A 15,407-nucleotide genomic window follows, 5' to 3' on the forward strand; every position below is an offset into this window, starting at 1 on the left:
CCTTCCACACAGTCAAGGAATCCAGTGCCAGAGGCAGCAAAACAACCCTAAAACATCTTTGAACCTCCACCATATTTGACTGTAGGTACTGTGTTCTTTTCGTTGCAGGCCTTGTTCTATTTTCTGTAAACATTAGAATGATTGCTTTAACCAAAAAGCTCTATCTTTGTCTCATGTGAGTATAGGACATTCTCCCTGAAGGAATTTGGCTTACTAGCATTCATTTTGGCAAACTGTAATCTAGCTTTTTTATGTCTCTGTGTCAGCAGTGTGGTCCTCTTGGGTCTCCTGCCATAGCGTTTCCTTTCCTTAAATGTCAACAGATAGTTCACACTGACACTGATGCACCCTGAGCCTGCAGGACAGCTTGAATTTCTTTAGAACTTGATTGGGGCTGCTTATCCACCATCCAGACTATCCTGCATTGCAACCTTTCATCAATTTTTCTCTTCCGCCCACATCCAGGGAGATTAGCTACAGTGCCATGGGCTGTAAAATTCTTGATTATGTTGTGCACTGTGAACAAAGGAACATCAAGATCTCTGGAGATGGACTTGTAACCTTGAGATTGTTGATATTTTTTCACAATTTTGTTTTTTAAAATCCTCTTAACAGTTCTCTTGTTCTCTTTTTGTTCTCCATGCTTAGTGTGGCACACACAGACACACTATGCAAAGACAACTTCTCTACTTTTTATCTGGTTTCAGGTGTGATTTTTATATTGCCGCACCTGTTATTTGCCACAGGTGAGTTTAAATGAGCATCACATGCTTGAAACAAAGTTATTTACCCACAATTTTGAAAAGGTGCCAACGATTTTGTCCGGCCCATTTTTGGAGTTTTGCATGAAATTAGATGGATTTTGGCCTCTACCAGAGGCCTGGGCGCTTGATGGTCCTGCACAGTATCTTAGCTGTTTCCAGTATTGCGCTCTTCTGGACAGAGATCTCAGATGTCATTCTAGGAATCTGCTGGAGCCATTCTCCCAGCTTGGGGGTCACCCAAGTGTTCCAATTACCATGGGGACCACTGTTACCTTCATCTTCCACATCCTTTCCAGCTCCTCTCTGAGCCCTTGGTATTTATCGAGCTTCTTGTGTTCCTTCTTCTTGATGTTGCTGTCACTTGGTATTGCAGCCTCTATCACTACGACCTTCTTCCTTTGTTTATACACCACTATGATGTCCGGTTGTTCAGCCACCACAAGTTTGTCTGTCTGTATCTGGAAATCCCACAGGATCTTAGCTTGGTCACTCTCAACCACCCTTGGGGGCGTTTCCCATTTTGACCTCGGGACTTCAAGGTCATACTCGGCGCAGATGTTCCTGTATACTATGCTGCCCACTTGTTTATGGTGTTCCATGTATGCCCTGCCTGCTAGCATCTTGCACCCTGCTGTTATGTGCTGGATTGTCTCAGGAGCATCTCTGCACAGCCTGCACCTGGGGTCTTACCTGGTGTGGTAGACCCCAGCCTCTATTGATCTTGTGCTCAGAGCTTGTTCCTGTGCTGCCATGATTAGTGCCTCTGTGCTGTCTGTCGGTCCAGCCTTGTCCAGCCATTGGTAGGATTTTTCTATGTCAGCCACTTCTTCTATCTGCTGGTGGTACATGCCGTGCAGAGGCCTGTCCTTCCATGATGGTTCCTGTTCTTCCTCCTCTTCTTTCTCTGGTTTCTGCTGCCTGAGCTACTCACTAAGCACATGCTCATTTGTGGCCATCTTCCTGATGTATTCGTGGATCTTCGCTGTTTTGTCTAGGATAGTGGTTCTGATACTCACTAGTCCTCGGCCACCTTCCTTCCACTTAGTGTACAGTCTCAGGATGCTGGATTTAGGGTGAAACCCTGCATGCATGGTAAGGAGCTTTCTTGTCTTGACATCAGTGGCTTCTAGTTCCTCCTTTGGCCATCTTATTATCCCAGCAGGGTATCTGACAACTGGCAGGGCATAGGTGTTGATAGCCCGAATCTTGTTCTTCCCATTCAGCTGACTCCTTAGGACTTGCCTTACTCTCTGTAGGTACTTGGAGGTTGCAGCTTTCCTAGTGGCCTCTTCATGGTTCCCATTTGCCTGTGGGATTCCAAGGTACTTGTAGCTGTCTTCAATGTCTGCGATGTTGCCTTCCAGTAGTGCAGTCCCTTCAGTTCTGACTACTTTTCCTCTCTTAGTTACAATCCGACTACACTTCTCCAGTCCAAATGACATTCCGATATCATTGCTGTAGATCCTGGTGGTATGGATCAGTGAATCGATATCTCGTTCAGTCCTGGCATACAGCTTGATGTCATCCATATACAGGAGGTAGCTGATGCTTGTTCAATTCCATTCTCGGTATCCGTAGCCAGTCTTGTTGATGATCTGGCTGAGGGGATTCAGGCCTATGCAGAACAGCAGAGGGGACGAGCATCTCCTTGGTAAATCCCACACTTAATGTTGACTTGTGCAATTGGCTTGAAGTTGGCCTCTAGTGGTGTTCTCGACATCCCCATTGAGTTCTTGGTGAAGGCTCTTAGGGTCCTGTTGATCTTATACAGTTCTAGGCATTCTAGGCAGGATCCATATTTGTGTGGCATCGAATCATAGACTTTCTTGTACTCAATCCAGGCACTGCACAGATTGCTCAGTCTGGTCTTACAGTCTCAAGTGACTGCTCTATCTACTAGTAGCTGGTGTTTTGCTCCCCTGGTATCTCTGCCAATTCATTTCTGGGTCCCATTCATGTATTGTGCCACGTGCCTGTACATCTTATTACATGTAGATGTATATGTATGTACACTGTGTTTAAATTATTATGCAGATTGGATTTAAGTGTCATTAAGATTTGATTTTTTGTTTTTTCCATTAACCTCATGGATGATATTGTGTCTCGGGGCTCTTTGGATCACTGACATTAATCTCAGACACCTGTGATAATTAGTTTGCCAGGTGAGCCCAATTAAAGGAAAACTACTTAAGAAGGATATTCCACATTATTAAGCAGGCCACAGGTTTCAGGCAACATGGGAAAGAGAAAGGATCTCTCTACTGCTGAAAAGCATCAAATAGTGTAGTGCCTTGGTCAAGGTATGAAAACATTAGATATTTCACGAAAACTGAAGCATGATCATCGTACTGTGAAGAGATTTGTGGCTGATTCAGGGCACAGATGGGTCCACGCAGATAAAGGCATAATGAGGAAGGTTTCTGACAGAAAAATTCATCGGATTAAGAGAGCAGCTGCTAAGATGCCATTAAAAAGCAGCAAACAGTTATTTGAAGCTGGAGTCCCACAAACCTCAAGGTGTAGGATCCTCCAGAGGCTTGCAGTTGTGCATAAACCTACTATTCAGTGCTCACAGACAGAAACGGTTGCAGTGGGCCCAGACATACATGAAGACTAATTTTCAAACAGTCTTGTTCACTGATGAATGCCGTGCAACCCTGGATGGTTCAGATGGATGGAGTAGTGGATGGTTGGTGGATGCCACCACATCCCAAAAAGGCTGTGACATCAGCAAGGAACTGGTGGAGTCATGTTTTGGGCTGGAATCATGTGTGTGTGTGTGTGGGGGGGGGGGGGGGGGGGGGGGGGGGGTGGTAGGGCTCTTAGGGTCCCAGAAGTGTGAAAATTACCTCGGCAAAGTATATAGACTTTCTGACTGATCACTTTCTTCCATGGTACAAAAAGAACAACCGTGCCTTCTGTCATCCTCATGCATGACAATGCACCATCTCATGCTGCAAAGAATACCGCTGTGTCATTGGCTGCTATGAGTATAAAAGGAGAGAAACTCGTGGTTTGGCCACCATCCTCCCCTGACCTCAACCCTATTGAGAACCTTTGGAGTATCCTCAAGCAAAAGATCTATGATGGTGGGATGCAGTTCACATCAAAACAGCAGCTCTGGGAGGCTATTCCAACATCCTGCAAAGAAATTCAAGCAGAAACTCTCCAAAAACTCACAAATTCAATAGATGCAAGAATTGTGAAGGTGATATCAAAGAAGAGGTCCTATGTTAACATCTGTCTTGGCCTGTTAAGAAGTTTTTGATTGAAATAGCTTTTGATTTTAGTGAATGTGACCACTTAATGCTGTCACTAGTTCTTTACAATCTATAAAGTGTTTTGAAACTCTGTTGTGAAAAAAATGCTGTTATCATTGGGAGTTTGTTGAATAAAATTTGATTTATACTGTAATGGTTCATGAAATTATACTGACCATCATTGCCCATTTAGGAAAATCTGAGAAAGTTATCACTTGCATAATAATTTGGAACATGATTATGTATATCTAATGTTTTTATTGAGGGAGATGAAGTTTGTGTGTCAGTCATGTAGTGACTGTTGTTGCGTAACTGTACAAGGCTTGTTAGACACTATGAAACAGATCATACAGATCTCTGGATGTTAGAAGACAACTATTAAAGAGCAAAGGCAGGGGGGTCTCCTTTACAGCTAAACAGAAGAGGAATATAAAGATAATGAAGGTCACAGTAGAATCAATCATATTTCATTCAATACAGTGGTGTACTGACAGATCCAGGATCAGATGCACGTATGGATTGAAGTCTGTGTAGAAATGTTGGACTGTTCCTTTATCAGTGTCTAACAGTGTGTGTCTGAGAGCGATGTAATGTCCATGTGTGCATGCTGACAGAGACTGTGCTGCTCTGACCTCCTTTCAGGGTGGAGCCTGCTGGAGTGCGATGGTTGAGCCCAGGTCTGAGGAAGTGTAAGTGTGTTTTTAATGTGATTGATGAAAACAAAGCAGCACACATTCAACCATCTTCAAACTGTCACATCACTCATTCACATCTCTGATGTCAGGAGTCATCATCAAAGTGTCAATCAATGAACAGATGATGGATCAATAACTGCAGCTGGATTGTGTTTGTTCTCTCCATCAGATTCCTGTCAACTCACAATCGACACAAACACAGTACACAGGAACCTACAACTGTGTGACAACAGGAAGGTGACACATGTGAAGGAGGTTCAGTCATATCCTGATCATCCAGACAGATTTGATGGATATTTTCAGCTGCTGTGTAGAGATGGTCTGACTGGTCGCTGTTACTGGGAGGTCGAGTGGAGAGGAAATGTTTATATATCAGTGAGTTACAGAAGAATCAGAAGGAAAGGAGACAGTGAAGACTGCTGGTTTGGACACAATGATCAGTCCTGGAGTCTGTGCTGCACTGATGATGGTCCTCGTTCCGTCTGTCACAATAAGAGAAACACATTCATCTCCTCCTCATCCCCCTCTTCCTCCTCTTCCTCCGTCTCTAACAGAGTAGCAGTGTATGTGGACTGTCCTGCTGACACTCTGTCCTTCTACAGAGTCTCCTCTGACACTTTGATCCACCTCCACACGGTCAACACCACATTCACTGAACCTCTTTATCCTGGGTTTGGAGTTGGTTGTGCTCCTCCTGATTCCTCAGTGTCTCTGTGCTGAGCTGAGCGTCCTACTGTTAGAGAAACACTCTGACTGTTGAACAGATAGTTCAGTCTGTACATGTCTGTTTCTTTCACTCGCAAACACATTTTCAGATTCATGGATTCAATCAGTTGATGTTTGAAACTGTTCTCAATGATTCCTTGTAAACTTCTTCCTCTTCAGTCCTTTAAAGATGGAAGCAGTGATTATTCCAGGATCCACGTTGTTTTTCTGTCTTTTTCCACTCAAAGCTTCATAGTTGACTCATTTTTGGAAGCAGGACAGGACAGAAGCTCTCAGTAGGAGTATATTTTCACAATAAGAGCTTTGATTTCCTGCCACATCATGAGAAACAGACTGTGGGGATGCTCCATGACTCAATAAGTGAAAATCTAATGTATAATATGTAGATCAGTGTATAAAATATTAAAGACATTCAGTATCTCTGTTTTTATAAAACGGGACAATCACAGAAACATGATCTTCCATATTGATCAGATGTTGATGTGCAGCTCTGATGTTGCTAACGTCTCCTTGAACTCTTCATTGATGGTGATTTATGGCCCTCTGCTGGTGAGAGGATGAACTGCATGAAGTGTTTTGAAATGTGCTTTTTCTAATTTGACTGCTGACTGCTGTTAACCACACTGAGACCAACACTGATGTCTTCAACACAAACATTGATGTGGATGAACAGTCACTAAAGACTATTAATGTATATTTGTGTCTTTAACATGTTTGTGTTTGTCACAGAGAAACTCTGGATTGGATTTCTGGATCTTTGCTCTTTTCCCTGCAGTTAGTTCCCACAATGACTTCATGATGGAAATCTCTAATAAACTCATCAAATGAACAGCATGTCTCCCAGTTTTTGTGTGTCCTTTCTGCTCTTCTCCTTGTATCCAGTCTCTGCTGCTGTGCGCTGTGCTGCACTCACTCACAGATCAGAGGACATGTACAGTTATCCCACCGACACCAGGAGGAGACAAATGTTTGGCTTCATTTACAAACAATAGTCTGTTCAGCTATAGATTCAAACAGCAGCAAATATGGAAATGAATCATATTCAGGCTCTGCAATGAGACAGCACCCTGACCCTGTTTCACCTCAGTCTTCAGGCTGAATCCTCCTGAGCTCACACACAATTATTTCTATATTATATTTAGCTGATTTCAAAAACAAAGGTCCATTGGAGTGAACAGAGATGAGGCGACTCTGACTGTTTGATGTCTCTGCAGTTGTTCCAACTTCCAGCTGATCCGAGACTGAATAAATAAAATGGTGAGATAAAGATTTGATAACATAGGAGACACTTAAAAATGGAATAAAAAACAAAAAGTTACAATAATGAATCAATCAATGGTAAATGGACTAGTTCTTATATAGTGCTTTTCTACTCTAATTGAGCACTCATACAACATGTTTGCATTCACCCATTCATACAAGCACTTCCATATGTAACTAAGCTAAATGTTTATTATCTGACATTCACACTCCAAAGTTTGTGTCGAAGAGCAACTTGGGGTTCAGTATCTTGCCCAAGGATACTTTGGCACGCAGCCCAGAATCAAACCACCAACCTTCCGATTAGTAGGTGACCTGCTCTACCAACCGAGCCACAGCCACCCCGCTAATTTACTTGTATCTATTTTTAATAGATACAAGTAAAATAGAAAAAATATAAAAGTGAATACAAACAATTAAAAAATAAACATTGGAACAAATAAATAAAAATACAACAAAATAATGAAAAACTAAATGGGTGCATAGTTGGGCTCACCTCAACGCATGGCCTGGGCTCTGGAACCAGTCTCCTGGAGAAGGGCTGGACTCTGTTCCAGTCTGGAGTTGCCCTCGGTGAGAGGCGGCGAGCTGGGGTGGGTATTCTTGTATCCCCCCGGCTTGCTGCCTGTACGTCGGAGTTTTCACCGGTGGACGAGAGGGTAGTTTCCCTGCGCCTTCGGGCTGGGGAACGGGTCCTGACTGTTGTTTGCGCTTATGCGCCGAATGACAGTTCAGGGTACCCACCCTTTTTGGAGTTGCTGGGTGGGGTGCTGGAGAGTGCTCCATCTGGTGACTCCATAGTCTTGCTGGGAGACTTCAACGCTCACGTGGGCAATGACAGTGAGACCTGGAGGGGCGTGATTGGGAGGAACGGCCTGCCCGATCTGAACCCGAATGGTGTTTTGTTATTGGACTTCTGTGCAAACCACAGTTTGTCCATAACAAACACCGTGTTCGAACACAAGGATGTCCATAAGTGCACATGGCACCAGGACACCCTAGGTCGCAGGTCGATGATCGATTTTGTAATCGTATCATCAGATCTGCGGCCGTATGTTCTGGACACTCGGGTGAAGAGAGGAGCTGAGCTGTCAACTGATCACCACCTGGTGGTGAGTTGGATCAGGTGGCGTGGGAAGATGCTGGACAGACCTGGCACACCTAAACGTATTGTGAGGGTGCGCTGGGAACGCCTGGCAGAAGCCCCAGTCCGGGAGATCTTCAACTCCCACCTCCGGCAGAACTTCGACAGCATTCCGAGGGAGGCTGAGGACATTGAGTCCGAATGGACCATGTTCCGCACCTCCATTGTTGAGGCTGCTGCTCAGAGCTGTGGCTGCAAGGTGGTTGATGCCTGTCGTGGTGGTAACCCCCGAACCAGATGGTGGTCACCGGAGGTGAAGGGAGCCATCAAGCTGAAGAAAGAGTCCTATCGGGCTTGGTTAGCCTGTGGGACTCCGGAGGCAGCTGACAGGTATCGACAGGCCAAGCGGAATGCAGCTCGGGTAGTGGCCAAAGCAAAAACTCGGGTGTGGGAGGAGTTTGGTGAGGCTATGGAAAAAGACTTTCGGACGGCATCGAAGCGATTCTGGCAAACCGTCAGGCGACTCAGGAGGGGAAAGCAGTGCTTCACTCACACTGTTTATAGTGCGGGGGGGGTGCTGCTGACTTCAACTGAGGCTATAGTCGGACGGTGGAAGGAATACTTCGAGGACCTTCTGAATCCCACTGTTACGCCTTCTGTAGTGGAAGCAGAGTCTGGGGATGAGGGGGATGACTTGACCATCACTGGGGGTGAGGTCACTGAGGTAGTTAAACAACTCCTTGGTGGCAGAGCCCCTGGGGTGGACGAGATTCGCCCTGAGTTCCTGAAGGCTCTGGATGTTGTAGGGCTGTCTTGGTTGACACGCCTCTGCAACATCGCGTGGAGATCTGGGGCAGTGCCATTGGATTGGCAGACCGGGGTGGTGGTCCCCATCTTTAAGAAGGGAGACCGGAGGGTGTGCTCCAACTTTCGGGGGATCACACTCCTCAGCCTCCCCGGTAAGGTCTATGCCAGGGTGCTGGAAAGGAGGGTGCGTCCGTTAGTCGAACCTCGGATTCAGGAGGAACAATGCGGTTTTCGTCCTGGTCGTGGAACGCTGGACCAGCTCTTTATCCTCTCAAGGATATTCGAGTGTGCGTGGGAGTTTGCCCAACCAGTCTACATGTGCTTTGTGGACTTGGAGAAGGCATTCGACCGTGTTCCTCGGGGTGTTCTTTGGGAGGTTCTGCGGGAGTATGGGGTGTCTGGCCCATTGTTGCGGGCCATTCAGTCCTTGTACAACCACAGTGAGAGCTTGGTCCGTATAGCCGGTAATAAGTCGGATTTGTTTCCTGTGGGTGTTGGACTCCGTCAGGGCTGCCCTTTGTCACCGATTCTGTTCATAATTTTTATGGACAGAATTTCTAGGCGTAGCCAGGTGGCGGAAGGCTTCTTCCTTGGTGGCCTCAGAGTCTCATCTCTGCTTTTTGCAGATGATGCGGTTCTGTTGGCTTCATCGGGGGGGGGCCTCCAGCTCGCAGTGGAACGGTTCGCAGCCGAGTGTGAAGCGGCTGGCATGAGAATCAGCACCTCTAAGTCTGAGGCCATGGTCCTCAGCCGGAAAAGGGTGGAGTGCCATCTCCGGCTCAGGAACGAGTTCTTGCCTCAAGTGGAGGAGTTTAAGTATCTCGGGGTCTTGTTCACGAGTGATGGGCGAAGGGAACGGGAGATCGACAGGCGGATCGGGGCTGCTTCTGCAGTGATGCGGACGCTGCACCGGTCCGTCGTGGTGAAGAGGGAGCTTAGCGTAAAAGCGGAGCTCTCGATTTACCGGTCGATCTACGTTCCTACCCTCACCTATGGTCACGAGCTTTGGGTAGTGACCGAAAGAATAAGATCGCGAATACAAGCGGCAGAAATGAGTTTCCTTCGAAGGGTGGCTGGCCTCTCCCTTAGAGATAAGGTGAGGAGTGCGGCCATCCGGGAGGGGCTCAGAGTAGAGCCGCTGCTCCTCCACATCGAAAGGAGCCAGTTGAGGTGGCTCGGGCATCTGATTAGGATGCCTCCTGGCCGCCTCCTGGGTGAGGTGTTCCGGGCATGTCCCACCGGGAAGAGGCCCCGTGGTAGACCCAGGACACGCTGGAGAGATTATGTATCTCGGCTGGCCTGGGAACGCCTTGGGGTCCCTCCGGATGAGCTGGAGGAGGTGGCTGGGGAGAGGGAAGCTTGGGCTTCTCTGCTTAGGCTTCTGCCCCCGCGACCCGGCCCCGGATAAGCGGAAGAAAATGGATGGATGGATAAATGGGTGCAATACTGGAAAGCGATAGTAAAGAATAAATAGTCAAAGAGCTGAATAAATTAAAAATAAATAAATACATTAAAAAAAATTAAATAAACAAAGCTCACACATAGTTGAATAAAGTGTTAAATATTGAACTGTTTAGAGCCAGAGTGATTGTATCCAAGATGATATTTTCCCACAATGGAAGTGATGGGGGCTCATCACTGCTTTCCTGGACACCATAAGAAGAAAGATTATTGTGTCCTTATACCTGTTAAGTGGATCAGGTAAAAGTCCCAGCAGACATAATAATGTATCAGGCTTTAGCTGCTGACCTCTTTGCACACAGCCTGCCAAAACTGTTGAATCTTCTCACATTCCCAGAGACAGTGGACTGTAGTTCCCTTAAGTACTTTACATTTTAAGCAGTTTGGAGGGGCCCCTGTTGTAAATTTGCTGTACATGTAAGGAGATATATAAGCTTTATGTAAGATATTATATCTGTTGCATACTGATATCTTAGAAGGCAGTAATATAATATCCTCCCATTTGTATGGGTCTGTTGTTGTTTTCAGAAGTGTTGCCCAAGACAACCTTAAGGTTGAAAACCAGTCATCAGTACGATGTTGTAGGACTGAGTAAAACTTAGAGACAAAGTGGTTTTGTTTCTGGCTGTCCAAAAGTGTCTTCTCAACTAAGTTAAAGTCTTCGGGTAGACTTTGTCTGTCGGCCGGCCCACACTGAAATAATTCTAGCTTGCATTGACATTATATAGTGTGTTACACTGGGTAGGCCCCATCCCCCTTGTTGTTTAGAGAGCTGTAGGATATCTAATTTAATTTTAGGTTTACAACCAGCCCAGATAAATTCAGAGATAGCTTTATTAATGTCCTTAAGATGGTTTTTATTTTAGGAAGTATTGTCATTTTGATTAAGTAAATCCTGCCCAAAAAAGATAAGCTTCACCCAACTAGCCATTTTCTCCTTTACATGTTTAATTAATGGGTTAACATTTTCCACATAAAGTTGACTGATCCTAGGCGTAATCTTAACACCCAAATATGTGAGTCCATCAGGAGCCCATCTGGGAAAGCTGAGGTTCTGTGTCAATGCGAAATATCATCTGTTCAAAGCAAAGTTTGGTATGGTGCTGAAACGAACGCAGATAAAATCATCTGTAAAATGACAATGCAGAAGGACTTATAAGTGATGCTGTCTGTGTTTGTGTGTTACTGTAATTGATCTGCATCTTCTTAATAATTGTACAGGCTGGACTGTTATACCTAAAATGTTCAATAAAAATATTGTTTAGAATTGTTTAGATGATGTTCTCTGTGGGGTGTAGTAGCGTAAATGCGCCACGAGATGGCGCTGTTTCTCACAACATTGATGTGTGAGCGCAGCACAGAAAATAGTCCTTCCGATCTTTGATCAACTTTCGGTGTCCGTTTGAAGCCTGTGAAGTTCAGGTTTCCTTTAAGAATAAAAGCACACACAAAGAGAGGAAACACAGGTGTGTTCTGTCCCGCCCCCTCTACAGGTAAGGAAATGATTGGATGAGGATTTGACGTGCTCCACGTTTCCTTTAAACCTGTGAGGAAAATCAGAGAGTGCGCAGGCGCAGTGAGAGGGTTCCCCGCAGTTCAGCGTGAGTTCTGCAACCTGGGTCTGAACTCTGTGCTTGAATGTGTGTACTTATTGTATAGATTGTGTGTGTTTTTGACTTGCTTGTGTTTTGGAGGGCAGCTCACACTGGCTCAGGCTGCGAATGCTACACACACTGTTAAACTAAAGATTTATTCATAAATAAAACAAGATTGTTTTAAACAGCAGTCCAGACTGTTCATACAAACATTCAAATCACAAACAGAATCTACTTAAATGAAAATAACAGCAATAGAAATGCATAAATCCTGGAACAAATGCTGTCTGTCTGCTTTCTTCTTCTGTCAGCTGCTCCCTTTAGGGGGCACCACAGTGGATAATCTGCCTCCATCTCCCCCTATCCCAGCATCCTCCTCTGTCATGCCAACCCTCTTCATGTCCTCCTTCACTCCATCCATGAACCTCCTCTGAGATCGTCCTCTTCTCCTCCTGCCTGGCAGCTCCATCTTCAGTACATCCACCCTGCCTTCTCTGCACATGTCCAAACCATCTCAGCCTCTCTGACTCTGAGCTGTCCCTCTGATGGACTCATTTCTAATCCTGTCCATCCTGCTCACTCCCAGTGAAGATCTGAGCATCTTCAGCTCTGCCACCTCCAGCTCTGCCTCCTGTCTTTGTGTCCGAGCCACCGTCTCCAAACATCCATCACAGCAGGTCTCACTACCATCCTGTAAACCTTCCCTGTCACTCTGGCTGCTCTCCTTCTGTCACAGATCACCCCTGACACCCTGCCTGCACTCTCATCATATCTGTAGTGCTCTTTCTCAGCATGAAGCCATACTGCTGCTCACTGATCATCACCTCTCTTCTTCACTGAACTTCAGCAACTCTTTCCCAGATCTTCCTGATGTGGCTCATCAGCTTCATCCCTCTGTAGTTACTACAGCTCTGCACATCAGCCTTGTTCTTGAAGATCAGTACCAGCACACTTCTTCTCCATTCCTCAGGCATCCTTTCACTCTTCAATACTGGGTTAAAAAGTCTGGTTAAAAAGTCCACTGATCTCCATACCTCCACCGGTATGTCATCTGGACCAGTTGCCTTTCCACTCTCTATTCTCTGTTCTCCATCTGTCCTCCTCCCCCTCTCATTTTCTTCATTCTCCTGTCTACTTTCTTCTCTGTATTATTGTAACATCTTTACCGTACAGTATAATGCACCTGGAGGAAACTGTTGTTGTGATTTGTGTTGTATAAATAAAATTGAACTGAATTGAATTCATCTCCCTGACTATCCCACTTTTTATCTAGAATAATAAGAAAGTAAAAAAAAATGATAATATAACTAACCAATAAGAAAATGTAGGAAAACAAATAAATAAATATATAGATTAAATAAACCGTAAAACAAATAACTCGTGAAATAAATAAATGCAAAGGAAAAGAATAAAACCATTAAATATTTAAATTGCAAATTTAATAAATACGGAAATTGATCCAGCATTTTATTAATTATTTTTACATGTAAGATTATAAATGAATATTAATTTATTCATTTTTGGTAGTTTGTGTGCTCTATACCGTCCCCTCCTAGGGATGGTCACCATCTTGTTCTTCCTGAAATCTTTGATTGTTGTATTGGTGACGTCAGCCTTAAAGTAAAACTGCGCTGGTCGGTTTTCTGAAAGGGGGCGGGAGCAAGTTCGCAGTGCCTGCTGGTTGGTGGGCGGTCGTGTCGATCAGTGCTCGTGTGTGTGGCGTCTCCGGGTCAGGTTGATGGAGCGCTGCGGCGAAGAAACACGGTGAAGGAACCGCAAACGGAGGAAACTTTTTTCTGTTCCTGCGCTTCGTGTTTTTCTTCCATCGCGCCTTTTTTTCCAAAACTTTTTTTACTCACTTTACTTTCCTTTTTTTTTTTTTAAACTCCACGGCGGTTTCTGCACTTTACGGTCCCAGTGGTGTCTCCTTGGCAACACGGTCAACTGTCCTGCGAAGTTTGGGTTTCAGTGCTTTTACCCTCAGCGAGAAAAAGCTGCGCTTTCACACGCTGATCCACCGGAACCGGACCAGGACCGCCGGGGGCGCGCACCGAGCGTGTTCTAGCACTTTGTTCCGTGGGACTTCGAGTTCTTTGTCGCGAGACAATAGTGAGAGAGGGGGCGCTCGCGCTGGGGGGGGGCATCGATGCCTCGCGGCGCTTTGTTCTGCCCTGTGTGGAGACCTCCCGCGAGCCCGCCGCGGACACCCGCCGATCGATCGGAGTATTGATGATCGGAAAGTCATGGATGTAACCCTGTCTGAGCTATTGGGCGCGTTCATGGAGTCCCCGCTGGTGGTGTGGGTGAGTACACGCGCGCACACACAGCTGGGAGGTGTGCAGCCCCCGCGCTGCTCACCTCCGCCACATGTCAGGTGTAACACGCACACTGATCTCTAACAGTCACTGATCGATGGGTTTGATTGAGGCTGAGGAGCACCTGGTGGAGTTTGCGGGACTTTCCAGTTTGCATCAGAAAAAGTTCAGCGGCAGGAAGGCGAGCATTCACGCGTGGAAACGCGGATCTTTGAGGGACGTCTGCTCAGTCTGAAGCTCAGGCAGCTCGTTTCAGCCCACAGGAGCGCAAAGACCAGGAGGAGCTGCGTGATGATTCCTGAGCTTCCCTCAGAAAAGAAGTGACGCAAAGAAACGCAAAAATAACACAAAGAAACGCAGAAATAACTCAAAGAAACGCAGAAAGGTTTTCGCAAAATGTCTGAAAATCCAAACAAAAAGAAACTGCAGACGTGTCTGTGGACCTGGACCTGGACCTGCTCCTGCAGGTTTGGATGGAGCTTTGTGCAGGTTCAGTCCATGTTGTTCATGAGGTCCTTTGGCTGCACTCAGGACAGCTTATCAGCCATTTTTTATTCCATGAAGGGGCTACAGACTCCGATATGAGCTCCAGCTCCAACTAGAGAGGAACTGCTGGAAACATCTGGAAATTTATGGCTAAAAACAGTAACTGGTTCTTAGGAATTAAGTTCCTGAGAAAAACTAAAAATCCAACAGAAAGCGGAGCCTGCAGACACGTGTTAGGACCAGGACCTGCTGCCTTGGGCTTCATGTAGGCTTTCCTTGGACCCTGGTGAAAGTTGCCCTGTGTCACTTTCCCACCTTGTGACCTCCTAACCCGAGTTGCGGTTTCCAGCCGGCCTCAGTCCATGTGACATGAGCTTAGAGGAGGGGGAGGTGTTCTTCACCTTAGAGGCCAGTCTGAGGGTCTGAACTCCACCAGCATCCAGCAGCTCTGCAGCTCACATTCCTCTGAGTCTGTGATGAAGTCTCTGATTCTTCTCAGACTGCTGGACCATCTTCACCTCTAAGGCTCTCAGCCTCTCTGGGAGGATCTTCTCACACTCAGTCACCTCACTGATTCACCTCGTTAGCCGGTAGATGTTGGGACAGCTTCAGCTTTTCTAAGAATGTTAAAATCATTAGATTTTTTCAGATCGGGATCCATGGGATCTGTTTTGATGGGTCATGTGTTGGAGGCTCTGTGGGCTCTTTTGGGTGTAGTTGTGACTAAAGTGCACGTTCCTGATGTTTCTGAGCATTTTTTGAAGCACAAACAATTTGTGCTTCAAAAATGGAGCAAACTAAAAACCTGTTCATTATGATTTTCATGTTCCCGACTTGAAATCATTTGTGAAGCGTTTCATTTTTTTCTGGAAGCGGGTCGTTCGTGTGAGAAAAGTTTCGAGCAAAGCTCCCTGCAGCCTGACTGAGCTCAGACCAGAACGATCAGACCCATCA

The 15,407-nt window shown here is 45.9% G+C and overlaps 1 protein-coding gene across 4 annotated transcripts in view; it reads left to right on the plus strand.

The window, feature by feature from the left end:
• Positions 1 to 13,338: 13,338 nt before the first annotated feature.
• The window catches only part of LOC115801402 (protein Daple-like), a 48,619-nt gene continuing 46,550 nt past the window's right edge, over positions 13,339 to 15,407 (plus strand). For 2 of the 4 annotated variants that reach the window (XR_004021757.1, XM_030759198.1), the window contains exon 1: positions 13,339 to 13,955. Coding sequence is in view for 3 of the 4 variants with exons in the window: in XM_030759198.1 (XP_030615058.1) it covers positions 13,896 to 13,955 (60 nt within the window). In the remaining variant the exon portion in view is untranslated. The remainder of the gene's footprint in view (positions 13,956 to 15,407) is intronic. The other 2 variants (XM_030759197.1, XM_030759196.1) reach the window with 2 other exon arrangements.

This window comes from Archocentrus centrarchus, chromosome 22 (genome assembly GCF_007364275.1).
Source record: "Archocentrus centrarchus isolate MPI-CPG fArcCen1 chromosome 22, fArcCen1, whole genome shotgun sequence".
NCBI lineage: Eukaryota > Metazoa > Chordata > Actinopteri > Cichliformes > Cichlidae > Archocentrus > Archocentrus centrarchus.